A 15746-nucleotide genomic window follows, 5' to 3' on the forward strand; every position below is an offset into this window, starting at 1 on the left:
TTAAATTCAGTCCCAACCAGAGACGTCGCGTACAAGGTGACATTAAATTAATGTGAAACTACAAAGCTTTGCATAATATATGTCATTCGGTGCAACGCGTGTTAATTAATAAACAGCGGTGGAATGTAATTAAGTACATTTATTCAAACGCTTGAGTACAAGTTTGAGGTTTGTGTAGTGTACTTGAGTATTTCAATTTTTCCCACTTTCTACTTCTACTCCACTAAATCTTAATCTTTTTTCTGCACTACATGTACTTTTATTAAATTAACCTTTTTTGTTTCTTTATTTCAGGTTCAAATACTTGGTTTTGTTGTAAGAAACATGGCTATTAAATGTTTCATTAAAAATATCTGTTTTTTTCACTGCAAAAACATATGCTTAATGTCCCAAGGTCTCGTTAAAAATACTTGATTTGGGGGCTGGAAAATGGCTGCAAAGTGTCTCGATGTCTTGTTAAAAATACCTTTAAGTACTTTTACTGTTCATAATTTAGGTACTTTTACTCCAGAATCCAGAGCTTCTACGTGTAACAGAGTATTTTTACAGTGTGGTTTTGGTACTTTTACTCAAGTAAAGTAAATTACTTCTTTCACCTCCCACTATAAACCCTAACCCAAACTCTGGACTGTGATATTTTGCTCTAGTTTAAACACTATTTCCAATTATTTAACCAAACATGCAGGAACAATTATAGATTTTATTATAGCACCAAATATGTTTCAGTCTCTAGTGCATCCTTAATTTTATTGCTAGCAAAATACTCTCTGAGTATTTATGTCTGTTGGCTACATTTGTGTAACCCAAGGTTTGCCTGTGCTACCCAAAGAGGCAGCTGGATTAAACAGATGAACAATGACTTTTTAGTTCTATCGGTAAAATGTTTGTTTTAAACTTTGCCCACTTCCCTGTCAGTTCCCTTCTGGCTGTTTGATTGCTATAATAGGGTTAAAAAAGGAGTTCAGTGCAAATATTCTGTGCATTACTCCGCACAGCAGCGATGTTTCAGCACCACGGACAGCACATCAGCGCCTCTGCTGCGCCCGCAGCCCCGACACTTAACAAACAGAGCTGTCCACGGTGCTGAAACAACTACTAGGTTATATCAAATGTATCTCTGTCAATCTACACTATAAATAATAAATATAATAGATGCATACGGCTTAAAGCCCCCTCCAACCAGTTTTGCTTCCTGTTTAATGGTTAATGTTCTGTCTTAAACAGAAATCTGCTGCTGGTTGCTTCGTAGTATCAGCTGATTAAGTAATTTTAAGTTACTTCATGTAGTAATAAGTATTGCTAGAATCTATTATGGCATTTACAAACTGTTTTTGTTTGTTTGTTTGTTTGTTTGTTTTAAATAGAGAATGAACTGTTGTTCATACATACCTTACATCAGAGATACTAAACTTGCTTTGCTTGGGGGCCAATCGCAGTATCACAGTAAGTATGATATATTATGAATCTAAAGAGCTTTAGAAAGTTTTGCTACTACAAGTACTGAAAACTGACTTTATATTATGGTTCAATTTCAAAAGTATCGAGCTCTTTGAGTTTCAGTTATAACATTTATAATTGGTTTTCTGTCTGATCCTGTGTGCTGCTGACCGCGTGACAGACAAAACTGCGAAAAGCATTTATTGAACAATTGAGACTTTGCAAAGATTGGAACTGTACTTTGAATTGTCTTTCTCAGTTGATTGTTATTGTTCTCAGACCTCTTCAAACGTGATCAGGGCCTCAAAGAGAAAAATTAATTGACCCTGCACTGAAATAAAGAAACAATTAGAAATAAAAGATTCACTTTAAGTCACTGAGCACTTGTTTTATCTCTTTGGATGCAACAGTCTGAGTCTAAATCCCCTCAAACAACAGCTCGCAATACAACTCACAAAACTCAGCAAATTAATTTGATTTCTTTCAAAAACTGGTAAGAAGGCAAAGGGTAACTTAACTAGACGTGACCTAAAAATGACTGAGAAATTAGTGAAGTTGTAAGCTAAAGTAGCAGTAAAATAGAAGATGCAAGACAAATACCTTAAAATAAAAAAAAGAATGAAAGACAAACAAACAGAAATGTCTTGCAATGTATTCAATTTAAAGGATTTTTTTTGCTGGCGAAGTTGCTTATTGCCTTTTCCCCCATGTTTTTTAAAAGAAATCAATTAGTTCCTGTTTCAAAAGGTTAAAAAGCTTGTGAAAGTTGTCTGAACGCAGCATTAGAAAACTGATGCCGACTTAAGTTTCATAGGGTTAACTTACCTCCCCACAAAAAACAGAATATTGATAGCGTGAGCACACTGAAACACAGTATATCAATACACTTTGTACCGGTCAGACACACACACATATCAAAAAAACACAAACTATAGTCCATGCATCATGCTGTTAACATGCTGAGACACATGAGGGGAAACTAATCTCTACTTTATGTGTATATCTTCTGATGATTTCATGAATAAAACTAGTTTGAGGGTGTTTTTGTTCATATATTGTGAAGTGAAAGGGAATCTAAATCAGAGAAGTGTGCTGATTAATTATCCTCTTAAAGCATTAAAGCGTGATGAAAAAGGCTGATCAAAAGCAGAAAAAAGATGAATTCTGCAGGTAGAAATATAGTTACAGTTGTGTGGACGGCACAGCGTGAAAGACATTAATTCCCAGCGCCTCAAATCTGCACCCACGCTGAGGCCATTTACGTTGAACTTTCATCTGAGGACAAACTGAAAGTCCTGTCGAGTCAGGTTTTTTGTGCACAAGGTTGTGTTTTCTAAATGGACGGTAAATGGACTTGCTCTTGTAAAGCACCTTTCTTGTCTTTTCACCACTCAAAGCGCTTTAACTCTACATGCTACAGTCACCCATTCACACACATCCACACTCTGTAGGCTGAGGCAGCCAAACGAAGTGCCACCTGCTACTCAGTAAACCATTCAAACACACTCACACACGGATGGAACAGCCATCAGAAGCAATATGAGGTTTAGTATCTTGCCCAAGGAAACTTCAGCAAGCGTACTGGAGGAGCCGGGGATCCAACCGCCGACCTTCCAATAAGTGGAAGACCCACTTTTAGGTTGCAACACAATCATCTACAGAATAGCCATTACAAGTGGCCGCTGACTCTGTTTTAGGCTACAAATAGATTACCATTTCTACATGCCTTGCCAGTAAGTCAAGTTGCAGTTTACATCCATGTCTGTCTCGACTCATATGTAACCATGACGACAGACGATGCTTCAAATATGGATGTTGCCGCAAAGAAGCTAAAAATTCCAAAACATGAATGCTTCACATACATCTTCAACCCGGCAGCGCAGACGATCACAGTTTTAAGGTGGACAACCACATTAAGTGTCACCAATTCAGTATCAGACCAAATTTCAGATGTGGTCACAATCTTTCATTCTTATGTTATGGTGTTAAATAACAGCAGTCGAAGTGTTTTTGCAAAACAGTATGATTTCACAGTAAAGCTTACCTTTGACCTCTAAATTTGGATATTAAATGTAGTCAATTAATCATTTCATCCCATAAAATGTGTAAAAATGTGTCATAGAAGGGTTGGGTTGTAGAATAAATATGTTAACTCACAACAAGCAAAGGCAACCCTTTAGCAGACTGACAGAGGAGTTTTTGGTTACCCAAAAAAATGTCCAAGGACATTTGTGCCCTAGATATCCAAGGACATCTAGGGCACAAGATTGATCAGGTTGAGTCATAGCTGCAAAACAGCGTGCTAGGTAACGGTTTTTGATGGGCAGGGCTCAGTGTTTTTCTGCGTTGACACTAAGGAAGGACAGGAAAGAAGTTTCATGGTTACAGAAAACTGGGCGGGAGGAAGTATGCTCCAGAGAACAAGTTATAAACAAGATTTTTTTGGCTGGATTTCTAAAAAAACTGAGCTGGTCCAGTCCATTTATGAGATCCTCCACTGGGATCTGGAAAAAACACTAATATGCCCACTGCACCAGAGAGGGAGATCCTTAGGATGAATCCGAAGCCTTGGGGAGGGGCAGATGCCGACTACACGGTAGATACTATCTGCACAGGAATTGTTGGAAGGAAGGCACACAGCCTCGTCAAGAGGCGAAGACGCTCCCTCTAGGATTAACTTGGAGGAGGAGGCTACAGAGATCAAGAGAGCGCAGTAAACAAACATTATTGGCGAAGGCAGCAGCAGGGGGATGGCTGGCACATATGTACCAATTGACAATCACTACTGGGGCTTTGTCTTTAAAGCTTCTCCGTATCATAGCACTGCAAAGAGATGAGCGATCATGACCATTACAGACAAACATCAAGATGGCTGAGGATCAAAAGGCGTGATCCATGAAACACGCATGCTGTTGGATTCAAGCGACTGATCTCCACCAACTAGATTGCCTGAGAAAAGGCAGTTTGATGCAGAAAAACAGCGAATGACCCCAGGTTACATCACCGACGATGTGCCTTTGTGCATCACGAAATGTGTAAAAGAAAAAGTTGACAGAATCAGTATGTTATGTGCTGTGTGTCATGCTCAAAGTCAAAGCATGGCTCTCAGATGTCTATGTCAGTGACAGACGCAATTTTCAACACAATACAATCTTACTTTATGCAGCCTCATTAAAATGCAGCTGAATCTGTTTGCACCTATCCTGCCGTTTGCAGTCCTGATACAGTGCAGTGCTGTACTTGGGAATGGCTTTGAAATACTTGTACTTTACTTGAGTGTTTTATTTTGATGCTACTTTATACTTTTAGTCTACAACACTTTAGTGGGAAATATTGTATTTTTTACTTGAATACATTTATTTGACAGCTTCAGTTACTTTTCAAAGAAAGATTTTGCACATTCATCTTTCATTAGTCTATTTATACAAGTACAGCTGAAACAATTAGCTGATTAATCCATCAGTCGATTCTTAGAAGATGTAAACATTTAAGTTTTTTTCTAATTTTAAAAAATAATTAAAATTTTGGGGGGGTGTTACTTTCACTGCTTATAATTTTAAGTTTCTGGATGTTTTTTCTTCTTTTTTTTATGTGTTTTATTTTTATGTTTTTTACATTCTAAAGTTTGGAGTGTTTTTTTATGTTTTTTATCATTCAGACTTTTTTGGATTTTTTATAATTATGAGTTTTGAGTGTTTTTTCTTTTTTTATTATTTAGTTGTTTTTTTAAAACAAGTCTTGGCACATCTCTAGTGTTTGCATTGCACTGAAAATAGAGGCTCAAGAAGCTCCAGTACTCAAAGTGTTTTCATGTAAAGCAAAAAGTCACTAAAGACTATTCACAGACAACTATTGACACTGATTTCTTCACAGTTGGGTTTTGCTATAAAAGCTTCCACACACATACTAAAATACTTCTACTACTACAACCAAATTAAAAAGAAAGCGTCTGTACTCAGACCTATTGAACAAAATGGTTAAACAGATGACCTGCCTCTCACCTCTGCAGGTGGAAGGCCAGTACCACTTCAGTAGTGCCTTTTTTTTATTTCACTTTTCATCCTAAAGTGTCTGACATTGATGGTTAAACACTCATGGAATCATTTCTGCTGTTTGTAATAAAGAAAGTACAAAAGACAAACTCTCAGTTTTACTTTCCTCCCAGCCACAGTCTGGACTGGGCTCGGCTGAATATAGCCCTGTTTCAGACATGTAATCTCTAACTTTGCCGGCTTCATTTATCTGTTAAAGTAATGGCCTTTTGGCCTTTCAAACATAGGTCTCCATTAGGGAGATGTTCCATAATGACTGTTCGAACATGAAAGGACCAAAATGGATAGAGCTGCAATACTCATGTGATATTTAGCGTCTGACACACAAGATAAAGGTCTAAAGCACCATTTCCCTCCTTTCCACAGTGCCAGTAGAGCTGGAGAGTAGTGCTGAGTTGGGAAAGTATGATATTATGAAAGAGGCGTATCCAGTGACAGATGCTGAACCGTTTTTTTGCAGTTAAGGTAAATATTTTCATAGCTTGGGGCTAAAAACTTACATCTTTAAGACTGGTTCCAGTATTTTTTAACTCAATATGTTTAAAATTGTCAAAAACTACACCATAATTACTATTTTAAATGGATTAGGTATTTTTCCAACCAAATGTATTCCTACCTATGAGCATCTCAGAAATACAATATAACCACAAAAAACACAAAGCAGCCACACAAAACACAAAGTGACAAAAGTGTGTCAAAGTGACACAAAATAACCTCAAAGGGACTCAAAACGACCATACGGAGATGCAAAATGATCAAAAAGGACAAAAAACTGCCTCAAGGAGACACAGAGCTACAATAAAGGGAAACAAAACCACAATAAGATGCATACTGACTACAAGGAGGTGCAAAACAAACAAAAAACGAGGTAAAACCGCCACACAGTCTTGCTCCTATGTCAGGAGACCAGGGCCCCATACATGATGATACAGCATGCAAGGCATGTGCTCCTTTCTTGTGCTGCTCATGTCACATTTTTCCGGCAGACATGAATAAAATAAAAATATTCAGCGCGAGGCGTAGAGGCGCACTGCTCTGCAAGGCCCCATGTGGCTCATTCAGCTAATCGAAATCAAGCAAGAAGCGGGCTCTACTACTGTTTTAATACCAGTAACTGTGATAGGAACAGTGGGACAATGACAAATGCAGATAAAAGGTTGATATAAGCCGCATTTAATTACAATGAAGGTCACCCCATTATTCAAATACTAACCGTCAAATACATGCACGGAGTTGCATGAGCAGCCAGGTGAATCTCCCTACTGGGTATATAATGGCGTTTACTATGCAGATAAATAGGCGAGCTAGCAAGTTAGCAGTTGGACTGTGAGAGAGCGCTGGAGAATGTGAGATATGAGGGGAATTCATGTCTCATGTCCTGATTGCATGCAGGTTTAGTAATCTCCTGTCTTATTACAGGAGTTATGTTTGTGTGTGTTTTTCTGTTCGCATTTGAGCGCCCGCTTGCACACGCGGCCCATCTCCACATGCACGTCGCGCTTTGCCAAGGTTGAAGTCTGTCTCAGTGTGATTGGGAACTAAGACTCGGAGTTGTTGAGGTACTCTTTTAGGTGAAGCACACTATTTTCTTTATTTTAAGCATTTCGGTAGAGCTATTCTCATTCTCTCACTCTGCTCTGTTTTGATGCTGACTAAAACGTTAGTATGTTTTTATTTTGCGTGGTATTTGGAGTGAATAAAAGGATATTCAATTTTTTTCTGATCCTGTTTAGAACATGGTTTCAGCTGTGTGCACGAACCATGTTGTGTAATGCATTAGTAATGTAGTACTAGCCACATGCTGTACTTTGTATTCCCTGGAGTAGGATACAGAATCTGTTCTGTTTATGTGTGTGGGTGTTTGTTTGTTTAGAATAGTGTGTGTGTGTGTGTGTGTGTGTGTGTGTGTGTGTGTGTGTGTGTGTGTGTGTGTGTGTGTGTGCATGTGTGCGCGGTGGAGAAATTCAAAGCTGGATGTCATTTTGGTGGAACATTCGGAGCCGTCTTTAACTCGACTCCTTCAGCCATCAATCACTCACGCTGGCTCTGGTGTCAGCTGTAACCTTTCCACCAAAATCCATCTCTGTATTCAGACAGGAAGCTGCTCATGACTTTGATGGTTTGACTCAAAAAAAATAAGTAAATTCAAACACGCCTGAGAGAACTGCAGCACAGTAACCTGTTAGCTCCTTCTTCAAGCTTTCTTATTAACGATGCTGTGGTTGAATGTTGTCACCTGTACACGTATTGTCTAAGTTCAATGAGCAGTTTGGACCAAAAAAGTGTTTTAGCAGAACACACACTATACAACTACACTCCTTCCATACGCATCGTCTTTCCTGTGTTTGATGTTTTTCTGCTTCTTTTAGCATATTTACAATGCAAAGTGAAAGTTATTGATTGACTGATAATTCTCATCTGTAATATTTTCCAATAAAATGTTGAGCTATTAGTTTCCCGTGTGCCTCTGAGCTTTACAAAAACACACACGACAAGCTCCAGCATCCAACTACCAACCTGCAATCCCAAGCACCTGAGGGAAGGATGCACAGAACAGAAGTCCTGGAGAGGAAAATGGAAGCATGGCAGAGTAGAGAGGAGAGCGATCTATAGGCTTGACAACTCAAACTGTGAGGCAGCGCACTGAAAATTGCCTGCATTTGCTCAGCCAATGAGAGCGAGCCGAGACCCAGCCATATAGATGTCTTAATACAACTTGACATCTTGACAGAAACACAACACAGTTGTTTTCAGAGTGTGACGCCTCTGCATGTTATGTAAAACAAACTTTACGACTGCAAAAAGTCCTTGCTGTCTATTAACTCAACCAAACACACTTTAATTAGCTTTGTTCCAAACAAAAAAAAACTTTTCTGCTTCCTCTCCCCTTCATCTTCCTTTGTGACGCTGCTTTCTCTTTCCACTCAGTGTCACAGAACCACAGTCTTTTCATCTCCACACCCCCCTCCCTCACCGTCCCCTCCTCTCTCCTCCTTACCTCCTGCAAACGCTGGATGTGTTCTCTGCAGGTTTCTAAGTCGCTGTCACCGGAAACCACGATCAGTCCCAGAGGAATGGCTGGAGATACAGAGGAACAAGACAATTATCCAACAGCACTTTGATATCTACTTATACAGCGGTGCTCAACTTCGGCCCCCAGGAGCCTCTGAGTGCTGCTGGTGTTCATTCTGGTCATATAGCAGGCGCTGGTGTCAAATTAAATATGTAGGAAGGACAATAAGCAGCACAGTGGTTCTGAGGACCGAAACTGGGAACCACCAGCAGCTGATAAACTGGCTGTAAATTATTCTGAAATATTTGTTAAAACATCCTCTTTGAGCTGTTTCAAGTCCTTAAAATCACAAGTCAAAGCAGATTTGACATTGTGTGTGAGGTATTGTGCAATTTCAAAACCACATGTCAGGTCTGCAGATACTTTGAGACCACAAGAACTGCGAACATGGGTGGATTACTAAGTGAGCCGACCGCACACAGGCCCAGGGGACCGTTGTGTCAAAGGGCCGCCCTGACTTTTACTTGCAAAATGTTACTCCAAAAATCATGTCGAAATCAAAATTACTACAAAGAGACAGAAAAATAAATACAAAGAGACACAAAATGAATACAAAGACACACAATAAAATAATCACAAGGAGACACAAAACTAGTACAGACACAAAAAACACCATTTGGAGACACAAACCCCCAAAAAATCTGATTCATGACCACAAAGACACACAAAACCACCACAAAGTCAGTGTGTCTATGTAGGAGAGGTGGTGGGGCCCCCTTTGCATATCTGTGCCCAGAGGCTCATTGTCCTCTGATCCGCCCCTGACTGTGACTGGACACTATGGGTTGCTTTTGGTTTTTGTATTAATGAACAAGAAGCTAGAGGCTGTGATGTGGCGTTTTTTGTTTTTCATAAACAAAAAACTAACAAAGACATCTCCGCTGCAAACATTCAGCTCAGCACGATCACTGCTCTGCATTACAGAGAATAAAAGAACATAAACGCGTAGACTGTGTAGACGTCTCCTACTCAGCCACGAGACAAGGCCAACTGGAAGTTACTTCAAAGTAACTCCAGTTCGAAATGTGCCTGCTGTTCCTCAATATCAAAAAGGAGAATAAAAAGTGCATAAACACAAATTCTGTGCTGAACATAATTAAAGCACATAGAGCCGAATCATGTGCGGCACATTTGTACAGTTTAGTTAGTGAAGCCCAGTATTTAAGAATGACATCAATATTGGACATCTCCACAAATGATAATTTACGCTCCGTGCCAAGTTTCCGTGCCAAGTTAACGTTGGTGTGTTTTTTTTATTTCCTTAAATGAGCCTGACCAAGCTGGCTCGTCATCTGTAAGCCGACATAGGTCGTTGAAACAAGAGTGCTCCCCGAGGCGGCGCAGGCCTGCCGCCAGCTGCACCAACACAAACACTGCTGGCTCAACATCACACAGATCATTGTGCTGAAAGAGCTGTCAAACCCACACACACACACACACACACACACACACATACACCTCTCATTGATACTAAATGTCTCAGTGTGGAAGACAAAGACTGCAGTGGGAGTGAGCTGTAGTAACTTGACTATGGAAGCTCATGTTGTGTCTTGTATCGATTCTTCTGTGCTTAGGTTTGCTATCTTTAGTGCATTTATACCAAGAAGTATGAAAAAATGAAATACGCTATGAGAACCTGGATGGTGTCCTAACGGCCAAAATGCTGAGTGTGGACTGTTGGACTTGAGGTTGAAGAGGTTGGACCATGGATGTATAAGGAGACCTGGATACAGCAGGGACACTCAACTTGCTCTGCTTGAGGGCCACTTTTTCTGAGATTTTATGATGGCATGATGATTATGATGACAATATGATGTCCCAAGTTTCTAGTATTTTAGGACAGTTCTGGGATTTTAGAATGTCTAAGATCTAAGATTGTCTGACATTTCTAGGATTTTAGGACATTTCTAGGATTTAGGTTGTTTCTATGATTTTATGACATTTGTAGGATTTTAGGGCTTTCCAAGATTTTGGGATGTTTCTAGGCTTTTAGAACATTTTTAGGATTTTAGGATGGTCCTAGGATTTGGGGTGTTACTAGGATGTTAGGACATTTATAGAATTTGAGGACATTCCTTGGATTTACAGACATTTCTAGGATATTTTGGACATTTTTAAGGACATTCTTGGCTTAGCTAGGAAGAAGAAGAAGGAGAGAATTAACAAAAAATATATGGGGAAAAAAATATGTATTTAAAATGATGTAGGAAAAAAATCTTTTAGGGGGGGCTTCTTTTCAGGTCATTTCCTTGTTTGTATTTGGCTTGTCTTTTATAGTTGTTGTTAGTTTTGTTTTTTTGTGGGATTTTTTGCAGAATTTCAGGTAATGTTCTTGTATTTTAATTTAATTTCATTAATTCATTCATAATTTCTTGCCAACATTTTGGGTCATTTCTTGTAAAGTCGCTCATTGCCTTCTTATGTTCTTGAAAGGAATCACGCCAGTTTGCACAGTTTTTAAAGAGTTAAACAGAAACACCTGTCATGTGGCTGGATTATCTTGGAAAAGGAGAAGTGCTCACTAACATGGATATAAACAAAACTGTGACAATTTGAGAGACATATATCCATCGAGTACGTTAAAAAAATCAGCTGTGTTTGATTTGAGACAACGCTACCATGTCAAGATTTGGGCTCTACAAAAGTAATTACACAGTGCGCACAGTGTAGTACTAATGGAAGTATCTTAACTGAGACACAGCATTAGTCGTATTTTGACAGATTTAAGTAAAATGTAGCCTGTCTGCGTTTCTAATTCTTTCCCAAAAATCCTTTAGAAATATGACAGGAAAAAGCACAGCAGTATATTTGCAAAGTGCATCTTAAAACCAAACACGCTTTCAAATTGCAAATGCTGCATTCATTTAATGGACTGTCTTTGAGTTTGTTTTTTATCTGACCTTTTCAAGTTGCACACGGGCAGATGGTTTGTTGTGTGCGCTGATGCACTGTTTTGTGAAGACAGCTCATGAAAATACAAGCAGTGTTCAGGGTTTTGCATCAAGAAGACAAAATGTGGAAAATGTAAATCGCACTGAAGGATTTCCACAGACATATTAGAGCATGATTAGAACGTGATTATTTGATTAGTCAATTAGTCTCGCAGCGGAAAAATTAATTGCAAAGCACTTTGATAAGTGATTAATTGGGTCATATAGCCTGATATCCTCAGGTTCCAACTCAACAAATGTGAGGATGAGGTGTTTTTCTTTGTTTCACATCAGTATAAACCCTTTGAAACCTGGAACGACATACTTTTTCTCGTGCTGCTTTTAGATGCCTTTCACAAGTATTTAAATCTTAAATTAGTGTGTGATTTTTTTTTTTTTTTCAAAAACAAGGGAAAAAAGGCAATGAGCAACTTGTTCAACTTGGCAATGTTCGACAAATTGCAAGACAGTAATAGATCTCAAAAAGCTAGAAAATGCACAGTGCATAATGTGACAAAATTATTAAGCACTTTCTAGGTTCTAGGTTATTCTTTGGTGGGTTTAACTTTCTTTTCTTTTACTTTTATTGATTTATTTATTTTTTATTATTATTTTACTAATTTACAGGTAATTTTCTTATACTTCTTACTTTTTTTGCTAATATTTGGTCATTTCTTTCATCACTCATTTGCCTTCTCCCTGTGCGTTTGAAAGAAATCAAGCTAATTTGCACAGGTTTCAAAGCATTAAACTATGTCCACATTGAGTCATAAATGTAACAGTCTTGTAGAAAGACTTCGATGGACTGTTAAAAACTCTTTTTATAATAATCATAATTACGTATTTTAAATTTTTACATTTTTTTTTAAATTAAGAAATTAATTATTTCTTTTATTTTTTTATTTCTATTCTTTTTATTTATTAATTTCTTTTAAATAATTTCCAGGTAATTTTCTTGTATTTTTTACTGATTACTTGATCATGTTTGGGTTAATTCTTCTTTTATAGCTCATTGCCTTCCTCCCATGATACCTTTGGCTTTGAAACAGGTTTTAGGGATGTGGAAAAACCCACTTCATATATTATAACTAACAGCATTTCTTTATGATTGTCCAATGACTTTGCTACCATTTATCTAACATTTGGTACTCATACGTTGTTATTTTTACCAGCCAAAACAACGTCTCCATAGTATTTGATCAGAATTTGAATCAGCTCTTAGATGATAGCTCTTGTGTAATGCTGCGCAGCCATGTGCAGTCATGAAAGGTCATCAGAATCTTTATTATACAATCTCCATTTTCTCTTCATGTTCGGGATGGAGCCACAGCGAGAGAGATGATATAACGGCAGCGCCTCGGAGTACGGAGCATATTTTTACCGTCTCCCCAAAGTGTGACACATCCACAAGTTGAGAGCAGTGATTGATTTGCATAATGAGAAAAAAAACTTTAGAGACAGACCAGAGACCAGAGGACAAGATATGAAAATTATGAAATCGGTCCGAAAAACGACAGAACTGAATTTGAAAAAAAGAAAAACATATGATTGTGATTTATTTTATTAATATGAAGGTAATATGTATACATATTTCCCCCCCAGTAGTGCATACAAATGATGATGAAACTGATGTCAATCAAGGTTTCAAAAATGTTAACATGCCGTTTACTGTATTGTAAAAGCTAACAGCGCCACCCTGTGTCAAAACTTTAAACTAAAATAAACCCACTGACTGCATATGCATGTGTGTGTGTCTCTATGTGTGTGTGTGTGTTGTGTAGCCAGCTGAGTGTAATTGTTCCTAATGAGAGACAGACAGATAGAGGAGCGTTCCCACTCTATATTCCTGAAACATAAGCGTGCTGCTCTAGTTTTTGTGTGTGTGTTTTGTTTGAACGCAGACGCATCCAGCCCCTCCTCGGCAAAATGAAGGGTGTCTGAGATGCGGCATGAAGAAGACAGCTTGCAGTGATCTCGTTGACCTTCACATCAGCGCTCCACCTCCTAATCATCACGCAGCTTTATTTATTCCCACTTGAGCGTGAAGATGCTGCCGTCATTCAGGTACATCGACCTGCAGCTTCTGGGCCCTGTTTAACTCCTTACTGGGTACCATGACTACATACTTATGAGACAATGGCTGAAAATATGAGCTTATATAACCGATTACTCTCTGCAGAGAAAAATATAGGAGTTCAAAGATGCAATAGGCAGTTTTATTTTGGCTTTGGGACTCCGAAAAATTAAACTTCTGCAGCTCCTTTTGGCTTTGTTTTTAGGCTTTAGAAAATCTTTTCTGTGACGGGAGACTTTAGCCAATCGTGTGTGTCCTCAGACCTACCAGATCCCCGTGTTGTATCCTCCTCCTAAGTATCCGACTCAAACCGCCACTCCTGTCACCACCACAACAACCACCGCTGCTACGACTTTAAAGCCAGCAGCACAAAAGCTGTTTTATTACTTGTGTGAAGGGCATCTGAATGCAGCACAGGAAACACTGATGTTGATCCAGGTTTGAAAGGAGTTAAAATTGTTAGCCAAAAAATAAAAAATAAAAATGCACTACTTTGTCTCTGATGCAGCTGCCTCTCTGGCTACACTCCCCACTCTGTACTCTGTATCATGTCACGAATAAAACATTTTTCAACCAAAACTATATAAGGTTTAATCCTAATGCTTTTTCTGGGTCTGTTTTTTGTTCTGACCTCCATATATTTGCTTATTTTTGTGTTTTGAGTGTTGCACCAGCTAAAGACCAAAACTCCCACACAGTTTGTCCAGTTCCATCAGTTCCCCGATGTGTGTCTACAAATATGCTGTTTGGAATATATACGGATTCCAGTGTGCACGTGTGTGTGTGTGTTTTCTTACATGCTTGCCGTAGTTTGTCCTTGTCATAGTGCAGAGCCTCGTAGTCGGTCATGCTGATCTTACTGACTCTGATCCTCAGCCTCTCTGGGACCGGCTGCTGACTGAGACACAAAAAAGACCAGACAGCTTTCAGAAAACTCATAATTAAAAGTTGTATGTAGTCGTGTCCAGTTGGAGCAGAGATACTCAACTTACGGCCACAGGCCAAATCTTGCCCCTGAAAGGGTGCCAGATGGCCCCTGAAACCATTTCACCATTAAAAAAATCACATACTGAGAATTGTAGTACATAACAGTACATAAGGTGCCAGAGTGCATAAAAAGCATCAAAATAGAGCTTGTTTATCAAAAAAGCGCCAATGGAAGATCCCTAGCCAAGCCTCTAATGTCCTGAAAAGCTGAAAAATCCTAAAATCTTATAAATGATCTAAAAATCCCAGAAACATCCAACAATTCAGTAAATGTCATTAAATCCTAGAAACCTCCTAAAATCCTTAAAACGTCCTAAAATCCTAGAAACATCCTTAAATCTGAGGAATGCCCTAAAATCATTAATCGCATTCCTTAAATCCTAGAAACTTCCTAAAAGCCTAGAAACCTTCTAAAATCCCCAAAAAATTCCTAAATCTGAGCATGTTCATGTTCTAAAATCCTTGAAATGTCCCAAAATCCTAGAAACATCCTAATATCCAAGAAACGTCCTGAAATCCTAGAAACATGTATTGGGGCTGCAACTGTCCCCTGGCCCCCTGTCATTCTGCAAAAGTGGCCCCCAGGCAAAGCAAGTTGGGTTAGCGGCTCCTCTGTTAAAAAATCGCATCATCATGCTATTTGGCAGCAGGGTCAGAAAGTCTGAATTAACTCAGCTGGCTGAAGTTGTGACAATCTGTGTGTAACTTACTCGTTGAGGTGCGGCAGTGACGTCCGCCGCTTGGTCTTCTGAACCATGTTGGCCTGGTTTCTGAGGCTGATGTGGATCACAGAGGGAGCGAGTCTGCAAGGTTCACCATCCACCTAACAATTACACCAATCAATGATATTAACAGGTTCATCCCCAAACTACCTCAGTGCGTGCATTTAGATTCATAATCAGTGAACAACGTGGTGATAATGCGTCACTGATTCTCACTGTGAAGAATGTGGCTGACTGTATAACACGTAACCCTACAGTAACATGAGTATACACAGTGTGTACCTGTGTATACAGTGTGTACCTGTGTATACAGTGTGTACCTGTACTGGCAGAGGCTTTGTAGTGGTGAGGGTCACTTCTCTGCACTGGTTCAACCTCTCGCCGTGACCTCCAACCTGCAAAGTGGCCTGCACACACACGCACACGCACACACGCACACACACACACACATTTTACTTTGCAATTTAAAAT

General features: G+C 39.1%; 1 protein-coding gene across 5 annotated transcripts in view; it reads right to left on the minus strand.

Annotated features, from left to right (window-relative positions):
- Positions 1 to 15746, minus strand: part of dgkza (diacylglycerol kinase, zeta a) — a 115334-nt gene that overhangs the window by 43691 nt on the left and 55897 nt on the right. For all 5 annotated transcript variants that reach the window (XM_042512879.1, XM_042512880.1, XM_042512878.1 and 2 more), the window contains 4 exons: positions 15596 to 15682; positions 15264 to 15376; positions 14364 to 14464; positions 8488 to 8567 (listed from right to left, as the gene is read on the minus strand). In XM_042512879.1, the coding sequence (XP_042368813.1) occupies positions 8488 to 8567; positions 14364 to 14464; positions 15264 to 15376; positions 15596 to 15682 (381 nt within the window). The remainder of the gene's footprint in view (positions 1 to 8487; positions 8568 to 14363; positions 14465 to 15263; positions 15377 to 15595; positions 15683 to 15746) is intronic.

This window comes from Plectropomus leopardus, chromosome 24 (assembly GCF_008729295.1).
Source record: "Plectropomus leopardus isolate mb chromosome 24, YSFRI_Pleo_2.0, whole genome shotgun sequence".
Lineage (NCBI taxonomy): Eukaryota > Metazoa > Chordata > Actinopteri > Perciformes > Serranidae > Plectropomus > Plectropomus leopardus.